Below are 13,386 nucleotides of genomic sequence, written 5' to 3' on the forward strand. Positions count from 1 at the left end.
AGAGCAACAATGCATTACATCTGAACGGCCCCTAAGCTAAACAAGGCAACATTTATAAAAAAATATAAAAGGAAATATTGTTCAGGCCATTGAGTGATTTCAGAGTTTACAACCCTACATGTCAGTCCATGTAATGCCAATTTAAGACTACAAACTTTTCGCTACCAGGTTCAAATAGACAACACTGTCATAGTAAGTTGAGAAACACTGGGGGGTGTCAGTTAATACAAACTAAACTCTCTTTTGGCAATTAATTCCCAGACAGTGGTAGCTATGAAATCATTATTTAAAGCGTGATCACATTCATCTGGTATTACTCTGGGTTTGAAAGTCATTCATATCACACAAGTTCACACAACCCTAGATGAGAGGGCAACACATGACAACATACCTTGCAATAGTTTCCCCATACAATAACACAAAGATGGGCAATACAGTTGTCTGGCTGGGTGAACAAGAGGACTAAGAAAGGCATATTGCTTTAATATCTAAAAGGGAGAGGAAAGCAAAGAGAAAAGCTGCTTTGAAAATATTTCTTATGGCCTTATCATCATGTCCTTGCCAGGCGTGATACAAGTTTCACAAGCAATTTGCATGTCCACACTGAATGTGAAACTGCTGCATGATGTGACAATCACAGCCTATAAGAAGATGTTTGATGTACAGTTTTTGGCCAATGACATTTCACAGTGGGAGGGGCTAACCAGTGAGACACCACTGAAATAAAAACCAAGTGATCGATAAAATGTCCTGTCGCTCGTGATTTGACGTGGTCGCGGATGGTTAGGACATGGTGTACAAGTTTGACATGCTTAAACCAAAACGAACATCAATGTCCAAGTATTTTGACTCTTTTTGAATTATCGTCAAACAATTATTTGGAGCAGGGCTACAGTAAACGATGAGAAACCTGAAAATTCGAAGGCAGTTTTGGTTTATACTGTGACTGGGGTAAACGAACACACAACGAAGGTTGTTAACTTTTTACTCCTGTGATGGATGACCATGTCAACACCTATAAAGTTCTTGGCACCCTGGCCTCTGAGGTGCATCTCAGTTTTCATCAAAAAAGGCAAGAATATGAAGTGTGTATGATGCTATATACTACAAGAGTAAGTGGGACACCCTCAGCAAAGTTCCTGAGCAAAAGGTCCTTAGGAAAACAGCCCTCATCCATATGAGAGGAAGAGCAGAGAAGTCACAGTTACAAAACTAAATGTTCTTAGGATAAAATTCAGGATAAAAATGGACCTTTCAGTGTGTTGAAGTTGGCCATTAGATGACCAGGCATCTATATGAATAAGTTTAACAACCAACACTGAAAATATTTTATCTGAAATAATACTGCCGTCAGAATATCACCAAAGGGATGTTCAGTGCAAGATTTCATCAGATTGTTACTGTAATGTCCGACCCCTCTAAGCAGAAGAATATCCCAGCTATTGAACCATGAACATAATTATTCTACAATCAGGAATGACCAATACCAAAGATTTGAGTCTGATGAAGAGCATGTAGCTCGAAACATCACATTTGTTAATTTCTGTTGTGAGCTCAATACATTTTTTGGAAGCAACAGTGTGCTGACTTTTCTAGAGTTTTTGTGGATGTACGTTTTTGGTCATGCACCTGTATTCATTATATTGTTTGGATGTGCATGCTTTCTACGACTTTTAATACCAAAGATTACCTATAAAGAATAATAATTATTATAATAATACAAATAAAATCACAGCTATAGATTAAAAGGCTTTCAACTGAAGGAGGCCTTATAAAAACGTATACTAAACTTTAGTTTTCCTCATTTCATAGAGTATTGTCTTAACACAAACAAAAAAACAAAAAACAAAAAAAAAACCCCTCTCATCTTCCATTACTGGAAGCCACTGTCCCTTTTGTTGTACATGACTCATTAAAATGCATAAAACTATGAAATACTGATAAGCAAGCAAATGTAACAAAAATAAAATCCTCACAGTTAATATTTGCCAAAGTCCTTGAACCGTTAACACTAACAAATGTACGCTATCTGAAGAGGGCAATCTGCTCCGCTTCAAATAGCCGACTGGCAAGGATTTTCTAGCACTACAAAAGTGAAATCACCAAACATACAGCATGTCAGTCTTCCACTCCATGCAATTACTATTTTTGTCCTCACTAAACTCTAGACAATCTGGATCTGCTTATCCTTTAATCGACCAAAGGAGACACAAAGTGCCAGCTAACTTCCACATGATATCCGTAATCCTAGATGCTGATGACTGTCTTCATTGAGACATTCCTTATACTCGCCAGGCTCTTTTTCCTCATAGCTGGAGAGGACTAAACAGGAGACATGAAGTTTACGAGGAAAAGTGGGCTTTTTTTTTTACCAGGGTGGGGAGGAAGGCAGTACCTGCGAGAGGAAAGACATGCTATCCATCGAACGCATGGCGATGTTAAGGGGACCAGTGATGTTCATTGACATGGGAGAGGTGATGGCGACAGGGTGGGCGATGTTCATTGGCGCCGTGGCTGGGATGTTGACGGAGGCGATGTTGACGGGAGCAGTGATGGTGACCGGGTGCTGCAGGCCAACAGGGGAGGTGATGTTGACCGTGTTGGTGGTGATGTTCATCTGGGCGGCGATGGTGACGGTGTTGCTAGTGCTGCCACGGTTCATGGCCGTAGTGTTAGACGCAGAAGAAGGAGTGACTGGCATGGCTGAAGAAGAGTTGCACACGTTGTTAGAGTCTGGGTGAATAAAGTGGGAAGGGAGTAATTAAAACATTTTACTTTAGTTTCAGTTTAGTTCATTAGTTCACCCATAAAGGTTAGGGAATCTGTCATCATTCATGCATACACATATGGGACAGTTTACATGTTGCGGACCGATGCCCCGGCTTGTTCATGTACCCCTAGACCTGGCATTGTATTAGGGATTTTCTGATGCATAGTGATCTTCATTTGAATGATCTCAATTTCGATTCTTCAATCCCAAGATCGATCTTTAACTCTAAGCAGCAACCCTCTACAATGCGAGAAAATCACTCACAGATTCAACCAAATTTTGCGCAATGCGTCTAAAAATGTCAGATTTCACTCACCAGTGATTGAGTAGTATAGTGGCAGAGAAGTTTAGCAGTGAGATCCTTTTACTGCGTGTTAGGATTAAAAGTTTGGTTTGACTTTTTCTGTGTAATGTGTGTCCAAAGATGAGATACACGCAATCATTTTTGTCATTGAATAATGTCTCTTTTAATATCCTTTGTTCTTAACAGTCAGTTTTTTCTTAAAAAACAACAAATCACACATAGCACTGATGAGAAGCTCTCATTAATGGATGCTTCTTATTTCTTAAACTGTGCATCCTTGTTTCCTCGCTCCTCCGTCCTTGAGCCTGTGACCTGGAAACCGATAAAAGTCTGCCATCATGAACAACAGAACCAATTCTTTAAATTCACCGTGAGGAGGCGAGTACCGAGGACAGAGGAAGCTTCCCAAGGATGCTTGAATGAGGAACAACAAGAGCATTCTATCTGGAAGACTTCTTGATCGAAACACCTGACACACACATACAATTCTCCTCCCCTTCAGATCTGACACAACAGTTTTATTTCATGTTTCACCTTTGCGGTTTAAATAAACCATAATTGTCACATACTTTAATGGTGATCGAATTGAATCAATTTGAAATTGGGATCAAATCGATAGCTTGTGAATCGGAATCAAATCAGGAAATCTGTATAAAAACCAAGTCCTATATTGTATCATATATCCTGGCAGGGTTTCTCCTGTCGTGACATTTTTTGGGGGCTTGTGCAGGATTGGAACTGCGTGTTCATTGCCTGCAGGGTGATTTTGTGCATTGTCTGGTTCATTTTTAGTTGTTCGAAGTTCACTCTGAGTGTTGTGGGTTTAATTGCGAGTGCTTAGCCGGTGTAGTAATTTGTGTGGTGTTTCTGGAGTAGGGATTCTCGTATCATTGGGACAGTTTATATGTTGCAGGCAGAAGCCCCGGCTGGTGTATGTGCTCAGTGGACCTCATCAAGAGACTCATCCCAGTGGACATCTGAGATTTGGTGGACCAATAGCTAGTGTAGACCAAGAGATGGAGGAGTAAGAGAAGGTAGGTGTGGACTGGCATACCTTTGTTACAGGGAGAGTTGAAGTTGGCCTGCCCGTGGGTCTTGAGGTGGCTGGTGATGTAGGCAGCGCTCAGCATCTTCCCACAGATGTTGCAGGTGACCTTGCCCTCATGCCGTATCATGTGTGAGCGCAGACGGTCTTTGGTAGCGAAGGCTGACGTGCAGGCCTGCGTGCAGGAGAGACAAATTACTATTGTGTGAACAAACTGTATCCGGTACATGCATGCTTGAGCAAACACTTAAGAGAGAAACAGCTAAATTCTTCAAAAGTTGACTGGACAGAGCCAAAATTAAGTCAAATGTAGTAACTAAAAGCAAATGCTTGGTGTGCAGGAAGGAGAAGGGCATGTATTGTCTTACCGTTACTTGGCATTTAAAGGGTCGTTCTGTGGAGTGCACATGCTTGACATGACAGCTAAGATGATCTGGCCTGTTGGAAAAGTTATACACAAACAAAATTACTTCAATGTACATTGGACACACATTTTTCATTACCAGTTTCTGAAGAACAACCATGATATCTTAAGGATCCTAGTTTTCCTGTAATTCTTCCTTTTGTTTGCAAAATCAGAACATCAAATACTTTCATATCTGATCTTGGATTTCCAAGAGAGAATTTAATCATTTGGTCATTTAGGTAAACAATCCTGAAGCATGCTTTGGCCGGATTGTAATAATGCAGAAAAAACATCCCTGACCCTGAGCGCCAATGACCAAATTTTTGCTTCTCATATCATAAGCCAGAAACCACTTTGCTTTAGTCCAGAGGTTACCTTACCTTAAAGACATATAAATTATTGCATTTTCTTCCATTTTTAAATTCTAAAGTTTACATTTGTGTGATTAGTTAGCAAATTTATCTAAATTGGCTAAACTAGAAAAGCTACCTAAACTCAGCCATGAATTGCTCCACCTACCGAGAGAAGCCCTTCCCACAAACGGAGCAGATATATGGCTTGTGCACACCGCCGTCGTGAGAGCGCACGTGATAGGTCATACGGTCCTTCCTCTTGAAGCGCTGGTGACAGATGGGGCACTCGAAGGGCTTCTCGTCTGAGTGTGAGAGCTTGTGACGATTGAGGTGGTAGACATCGCGGAAGGCTTTACCACACATCTCACAGCCGTGGTTCTTCTTCACCGGTTTGGGAGGCTTCTTGGGTACGGCTGGCTGTTGCTGAGGCAGGGCCGACATCACACCAGTGGCCGTGGACGCGGAGGTGGTGGCCGTGGTGAGGATGCTTGCCACTGTGGACACGTAGGAGGGAATTCCGTTGTTGTCCCGTGGCACAGTGGAAATGAGAGGCACCATGGTGGGCGCCGTGGTTGTCTTCTTGGGCCGTGACACCATCTTAATGCCCGTGTGACAGGACTCATGCCGCCTTAGGTGGTAGCTGTCCCGAAATGCCTTGTTGCAGTAGCCGCATATGAAGGGTGTTTTTGACTTGGGCTCCTTCTTTACAACCACCAGACCGCCACCGCCACCACCACCGCCACCTCCTCCTCCTCCTCCTCCTCCCCTTCCACCTGCCCCAGTGGTCATGTTGTCCTTGAGGAGGTCACTAACTGGGGGCTTCTGGTCGAGAGGGATGGGAAGAACAGGCTTTTGATCCTGTGGCTCATTCCCAGAGTTGAGCAGCGGCAGCAGGCTGTTCTGATGCTGGTGGTGGAGGGCTTCATTGGCCTGCTAGAAAAGAGAAATTGTACATCTTAAAGGTGCTGTACATTTTTTTATTTACGTGACAAGCAGAAGGCACCTCTATTACCTGTCAGATATCCCTGAAATACTGTAAGTGCCATGAAATATCCTACCTGTCTCTGTAATAGCCCTAGTCTTGGTAAAAAGCGGCAAAAAAGATGTCCGTGAGCTGTGGTCAGATTTCACTATTGGGCCACTTTTCCACTATTGGGCCAGTGCGAGCCAGGGCTTTCAACTGGTCAGCCAGGGCCAATAGCCTCGGACCTCAAGCAGCGAGACCAAAATCGATCTGCATTTCCACCAACAGGCCAAAAGCCCCGCAGCGTTGCTCTAAAACCCGCCCTTAATATGGCGCCACACACCCTGCCCATTCCAAAAGCAAGAGGGAAACTCAACCAGAGGTATCAGACACTGGAGATCAGCCAGCCCTCGAAATGAACATGGATTTGTACTTAGTCCCCCCCCCCCCCGAACCTATACCATTGTGTGCTGGATACACAACTTGGTAAGTTCTGCAACAATATACTTAATCATGTTTTATTTCGCCAGATGCCGCCGACCTGACGTTGCACATTTTCATCAGCCCAAATATTCAGAAGAGCCTTGATTTCATCTACTGACCAGTACTGACGATTCTCCATTCTCCATTGAGGTAAGCTGGTAGCTACATATGAAATATTGGGAAATGGGCCTGGGTAGCTCAGCGGGTATTAACGCTGACTACCACCTCTGGAGTCGCGAGTTCGAATCCAGGGCATGCTGAGTGACTCCAGCCAAGTCTCCTAAGCAACCAAATTGGCCCGGTTGCTAAGGAGGGTAGAGTAACATGGGGTAACCTCCTCATGGTCACAATTAGTGGTTCTCGCTCTCAGTGGGGTACGTGGTAAGCTGTGCGTGGACCGCGGAATGTAGCATGAGCCTCCACATGCTGGGAGTCTCCGTGGTGTCATGCACAATGAGCCACGTGATAAGATGCGCGGATTGATGGTCTCAGAAGTGGAGGCAACTGAGACTTGTCCTCCACCACCCGGATTGAGGTGAGTAACTGCGCCACCACGAGGACCTACAAAGTAGTGGGAACTGGGCATTCCAAATTGGGAGAAAAAGGGGATTTAAAAAAAAAAAAAAAAGATTGGGAAATGAGTATGTGCTGAAACCTCTGACCTTACTCTCCATTTTTGACAATCACCCCACCTCAATCCCCAGTTGGCTTTCTTTGGCCCCAAGAAGGCACGATGAAGCCCCAGAAGTGAGAGTGGGATGCCCTCATTTGGCCTGATATTGGCTAATCATTGTACACGTTCACAGGGCAGCCCATACAGTGTCCCATGAGTGCCAGTATGGTGTCATGAACCCGCAAAATGCTCACGGTCAGATGGCAAAATGCTCAGGGGAACCCCCTGCTCTCAATCTGCTCCTACAAAATGGTCTCCAAGTGTGTCTGTGTGTGCGTGTCTTTGCAGTGGAGATTTGAAAAGAGGGGGCGTGGCTAATTCAACAGCTAAGTCTGGTGGAGCACCCTTAACATGTTTATGGACTTGGTTTAGATTGCAGTAGAGTGGTTTAGAAGCTTTTAGGCCACAAAACATACAATGCAATTCATAACACAACTCAAGCATGTGTTGCATTCTCAGCGTTGCCGCAAAGGGCACTATGGCAGTCATTGCAATATGAAAGTCATTGCAGGTTTACAAATGTATATTTTCAGTTGATTCATTTGTTGTATTTAAAGCTTTTACTTTGTGTTTATGCTTAAAGTAACACTTTCATGTCATTTTAATAAGGAAAATGTAGAAACTTTTGCCAAACAATTTAAAAAATGTTAAAAAAATTTTTGACCAAATTTGATTACTCACCATAAATCTCTAAAGCTGAGGCTGATTCAGCTAAAAAGGGACAAGCTTCATCATTCAGAACTCAGTTAATATGAATAAATAACATTCAAAAAGTTAGGAAACCTTACCAATTTAATATAAGCCTAACAAAGTCGATTCTAAATAATTGGATATCGCTATCGGAACACAATTTTTTTTTTTATTGTTGCATCCCCATTTTCAATCGTTATGGCGGAACAACAGTTTGAAAAGAATCTTGGAGCAAGTTTAAAATTAATTCCACACCAACATGTGCCAAATGCCAAATTTTTTATAGCTATTTAATGGCACAGCAACAGACATTTTATGGCACAGACATTTGAAGGCTACCACTATTGACCCCTTCAGTATTAATAGTATTATATTAGTATAATAATATTGTAATATTGTAATAGTATAATAGTAGTATAATATACTTTGCATAGTAAAATCTTTGTGTCCCATATTCTTCATCTTCACACATTATTTTAAGCAGGGCTTAAAATTAACTTTTTGGCTCACTGACCACTGTGGCTTGTGGTGTTCCAAAGTCATTAGTTTGAGATATTTGACTTCCTTCAAAGCGCTGTAATGTAGAACAATCTGTGTAAAATTTCTAATGGGTTGCACAAGTTTTATGATCCAGATATAGGATAGTGCAGAGCAGTTCACTAGCGCAAGGGGGTCTGTGATGGCTCATGCCACACTACCGCGAAAACCAGGCTTCAATCGCGTCACACAAAAGACATGCCAGTGTTTCAGAAGAGAAGAATGTTTAGTGTTTATAAAGCACTGAACACAAGTTGTACATAATTGAAGTTGCTTCGGTGGCCCAACATTCCAAGTATTTTCAGTGCGGTGAAAAAAACCCTGAAAACGTCACCCACCAAAGTGGCTAATAAGAGTGACGGAGTTACCCGGCACTGTCTTTTTTACCCACATTTGATGGCTGGGCGGGTGTTAATGTTTTTGCGGGATTTTAGGGCTCTCATACTAAACCCACGAGCCCTTATTTTGCATGAAGTCCTTTGAGATTGTGTGTATATTTTAAAATATTTTTCTTCTTTCTGTCACCTCCTCAGAAACAGAGTAATCAGGCATCTACTCCTCCTGTGTCCCTTTCTTTAGCACTGCTTGTATGAACCCTCAATGAACAAGAACATTTACCATTAAATGATGGTTAATTTAAAATGAAACCAGAGCGCTGTGTGTTCACTATCAAAATACCAGTTTATTTTTTCGAGTTTGGCGCAAATTATTCTTAAAATTCCCTTATTTGGACAGTAAAATTTGAATGGAATTTGAAGTGCACAAATAATCTCAAATAACCGCGGTAAGACCAAATAACCGTTATTAGACAATTATTTAATAATTGCGACAGGACTAATTGGAATATCTAGTTCATAGGCAAGGATATTGTCTAATAATAAAGCATGATTATGCATTATTTGCTTTGTATGCATGAACTGAATTCCTGAGCAGTGAGAAATGACTGGATGCGATATGAGCCAGTGTTGCTATTGGACAGTATGAGGTTGACACAACCTCAGCTGAGAGAGTGTTAGATGTTTAGCAAAAATAGAAACTGTCTCATTTCCAGGGCATCTGTGCAACTAGGAAAACAAGAGAAGCCCTGACGGGGACGAGTCAGCTGTTCAGCAAAGTGCATTATGACTAATGACATACTAGAGAAAGAGAATGAGGAATTTTTGTTCCGATATAAGATAACATACATGGCCCATCAAAAGCAACTGACACTATGAAAATAATAATAATAATAATAATAATAATGTAAAAATCATATGCTAAGGAAAAAAAAAACAATTTTGTTTACCCCAAAATGAAAATTGTTATAATTTACTCAACCTCATGTTGTTCCAAACACATGACTTACTTTCTTCCATGGAACACAATAGGAGATGATAGGCAGAATGTTAGCCTCAGTAACCATTCACATTCATTACATTTTTTTTTCTCCATTAAATGAATGTGAATGGTGACAGAGGCTAAACCTCTGCCTAACATTTCCATTAGTGTTCCACACAAGAAATGCAAGAACTATCCCTTTAAAAAAGCTAATCCCTGTTTGACTAACAAGAATGTATAGATCATGTCACTAGTAGGGATGGAAGTTTTGAACATTTTGTCTACTCGAGTACTCGAAGTGATTACTCAAGTACTCGGCTGCTGCATTGCATCTCGTTGTCATTCCAGTGTCTTGCATATTCAATATTTAAGCAATATCAAACGAGCAAGAGTGTGATATGGCCCTACATCAGCACTGCTGTGATTCGGCCATAGGTAATCATGTGATATTGCTTATATACAACAGTTCAATGAACAAGTAAATAAAATAAAAAATTTTGAAAAACTGAGTAAGGTCATAAAAAACACATTTATGCATGGAACTACCTTCTTATGCAATGGATCAAAATCTGCTGTTGCTGGTTCAAACCAAATGATGCGTCTAAACCTCCGTTAGAAATTAAAAAATATCACTTTAGAACTAGTATCACGGCTTGGGCTGTTTCTAACAAGTTATCTGATAAACAAGGATGGATGTGTGTGTGTGTGTGTGTGTGTGTGTGTGTGTTTGAGTGTGAGAGAGACGGAGCATGTGCGATCACCTGTTGCCACACCCAAGTAGAGATGCTGTCAGCTTTCTGAAGATCAGCTTTCTCAGTGGAAATGTAGCCATCCAAGGGGGGGCGGTATTTCTCCCCATTCACTATAGAAACCGCAATGTCATCTGCCATTTTAAACAGCACGTCCTCTCCAGTGTGGAAAATCCGGTAAGAGGTAGTACTGTAATTAATCAGTTCTGCAATTAGTCTGTTGTGTCTCTCAGCTGTGATGAGCCGTAATGCTGAAGTTGTTCGTTTAAAGCTATTTCCTAGCTTTAGTAGTGTAGTAGTAATACGAGCGATCATGGAGCGCTGTTGTATGTAAACACTGGCTGACGCGGATTCACTTCACATCACCTAACTAGCTCATATTACACACAAAAATGATCTTTTGCCACCACCTGCTGGCTAAAATATGTAATGTAAAAACAAATAAAATACATTGAAAAAAGAGACACATACAGTAGCTCTTAACAAATCTGCACTGCTCTTACACTTTGGTTTAGAACGGCACGAACACAAGCTGAGTGATACACACAGTGAAGCGTCCGAGTGCTGATGGTGTGAGACCATCAGTGCTTATGGAACGTCTCTCAACCAATCAGGTTCTACAATCCGGAACTAACTGTTGTACATTATGTTATAACGTAGTCTATTACAAAAAGTAAAAAAATTGCATAATTAAAATATAATGCCTCGTATTCTGTCATTAAGTGAAGACTCGCTGGCCAAGTCACTAAAAGAACACTCAGAAATCTTATTTCTCTGCTCTTCCAACAGGTTACCGTAATCATTTTAATAAGCGCACACCACTTTGTTCGTCATGGTTGGCTGAACATTGTATTTTCAAACTGCAGTTGGCTTTACTGTAGACCATAACCATCACGTTTTTAATACGGCGTGTCAAGTAAAAAAATTGTATAGACCCCTGCGTTCTGTTCCATTCAGCTGCACTCCGTCTAGCTCTATGAAAGGAAGAACTTGCCTGATGTGTGTGCGCATCCCCAGAGCGTTGAGCACTGTCTCTGCCATGAAAATAAAGTCATGGTGTGCTGTGTTGGAGCTTGTTGCTGTGATGATTTAGACTGCAAGGTACTGCTGAAAATTATAATCTCAAAATTAAAAAATAAGGCCCCTCTTTAACATGTTTGTGTATAGTTATCACTGAATTTCGAATTAAGTGAAAGTCTTGTCACACATGATCATTATCGATCATCGTTTTCATGATCGATCATTGCTGTCACTTCTGTGTACCGGTGCCCATCCCTATTCATAGTAAGATGCAACTGTGCAAAATATCAAGCAGAGATTTCAGCAATTGTGCAAAAGATATTGACATAATAATAATAATTCCTTACATTTATATAGCACTTTTCTAGGCACTCAAAGCACTTTACATAGTATAGGGGTAATCTCCTCAACAACCACCAGTGTGCAGCATCCACCTGGATGACGTGATGGCAACCATAGTGCGCCAGTATGCCCACCACACACCATGGAGAGAAGAGTAGAGAGATGTAGCCAATTCAGGGATGGGGATTATTAGGAGGCCATGATAGATATCGGCCAATGTGAGGAATTTGGCCAGGACACCGGGGTACACCCCTACTCTTTACGAGATGTGCCCTGGGACTTTTAATGACCACAGAGAGTCAGGACCTTGGTTTAATGTATCATCCGAACGAAACCTTCCAGCAACCTTGAAAACATAAATCTGCTGCATGTAAAATGATCTGTGCCTATAATGAAAGCAGTACTTCATGTGACTAGCCTTTCAGATCATAAACTGCCCAGGCTCAGGATTATCTGCTAAACTTGCATGTTATATACCACAATAACATGGCGAGACTGCAAGGTCAAAGCAGGTTAGAGATTGTTCACACAAAAATGAAAATTTTGTCATAATTTACTCACCCTCGTTCTGTTCTAAACCTGCAAAACTTTGGGTTCCAAAAGTGAGTGAGTGAAATTGTAGTTTACATACATACATTTTTACTACATAAATATTTTTTTTAATAAAAACATATGTTGGTAAACAATCGTTAAATATTCTCCCTTGTATCCATTTAGTGAAAACATGGCTTCATTATTTGTAACTAGGTTTTTAATTCATGCATTAAACATTTTGAATCTGTTTGGAAACAATGGCTGTTCAAATGATGGTTCATTTCAACATTTAAAACAAACAAACAAACAAACCTTTTAAGCCATTTCAGAACAAATCTATAATTACAGATAAATTTATGAAACATCGTCAATAGCCTAAAAAATATTGAGATATAGGCCTAATCTTTGTAGCTATATCGACCAGCCCTAGATGACTAAAATCAGGAGAACCTGCATCAAAAATGCACAATTTATTATAAAGTTTTTCTTACACTACTGGTCAAATGTTTTGAAACACTTACTCTTTATTATAATTTTTTTTTTTTAATTTATTTATTTTTTTCACATTTTAGAATAATAGTAAAGTCATCAAAACTATGGAATAACTATGGGTATTATATTGTGACTAAACAAAATCCAAAATAAATCAAAACTATTATATTTTAGCATCTTCAAAGTAGTCACCCTTTGCCTTGAATTTGCAGACATGTACTCTTGACATTTTCTCAACCAACTTCTTATCATCCTGGGATGCTTTTAAACAGTATTGAAGGAGTTCCCATCTATATTGGGCACTTATTGGCTGCTTTTCTTTATTATTTGGTCCAAGTCATCAATTTCAAAAACGTTTTTTTTAAATTAAATTTTAGTTCTATAATTAAATAAATTAATATGCTGGCATAATTATATTTTTGTCTACAAAACTAATTTCAAACATTCAAGCATACGCCTTCAGATCAAAAGATTTTTAAGATCATGGGAAACATTTCAGTCAAATGTTTCAAAACTTTTGACCGGTAGTGTATATTTATTTTCTGTTTTTACAAAGTTTAAGTTTTGAGTGAAATTAAGTACATATTAGTGGTACACCGATCAGGAAATTTGAGAGGGTGATACAGTTCCCGATTTTTTTTTTAAAGTGCCCTTTGCCACACTTTTTCAAGTTATATGTTTATGCCCCACAGAGTAAAACTGCATTA

General features: G+C 40.4%; 1 protein-coding gene across 2 annotated transcripts in view; it reads right to left on the bottom strand.

Annotated features, from left to right (window-relative positions):
* Positions 1 to 208: 208 nt before the first annotated feature.
* The window catches only part of LOC127422196 (vascular endothelial zinc finger 1-like), a 36,554-nt gene continuing 23,376 nt past the window's right edge, over positions 209 to 13,386 (bottom strand). For both annotated transcript variants that reach the window (XM_051665528.1, XM_051665527.1), the window contains 4 exons: positions 5,045 to 5,811; positions 4,488 to 4,557; positions 4,129 to 4,294; positions 209 to 2,733 (listed from right to left, as the gene is read on the bottom strand). In XM_051665528.1, the coding sequence (XP_051521488.1) occupies positions 2,369 to 2,733; positions 4,129 to 4,294; positions 4,488 to 4,557; positions 5,045 to 5,811 (1,368 nt within the window). In that variant the 3' untranslated portion in view covers positions 209 to 2,368. The remainder of the gene's footprint in view (positions 2,734 to 4,128; positions 4,295 to 4,487; positions 4,558 to 5,044; positions 5,812 to 13,386) is intronic.

Source organism: Myxocyprinus asiaticus, chromosome 31 (genome assembly GCF_019703515.2).
Source record: "Myxocyprinus asiaticus isolate MX2 ecotype Aquarium Trade chromosome 31, UBuf_Myxa_2, whole genome shotgun sequence".
NCBI lineage: Eukaryota > Metazoa > Chordata > Actinopteri > Cypriniformes > Catostomidae > Myxocyprinus > Myxocyprinus asiaticus.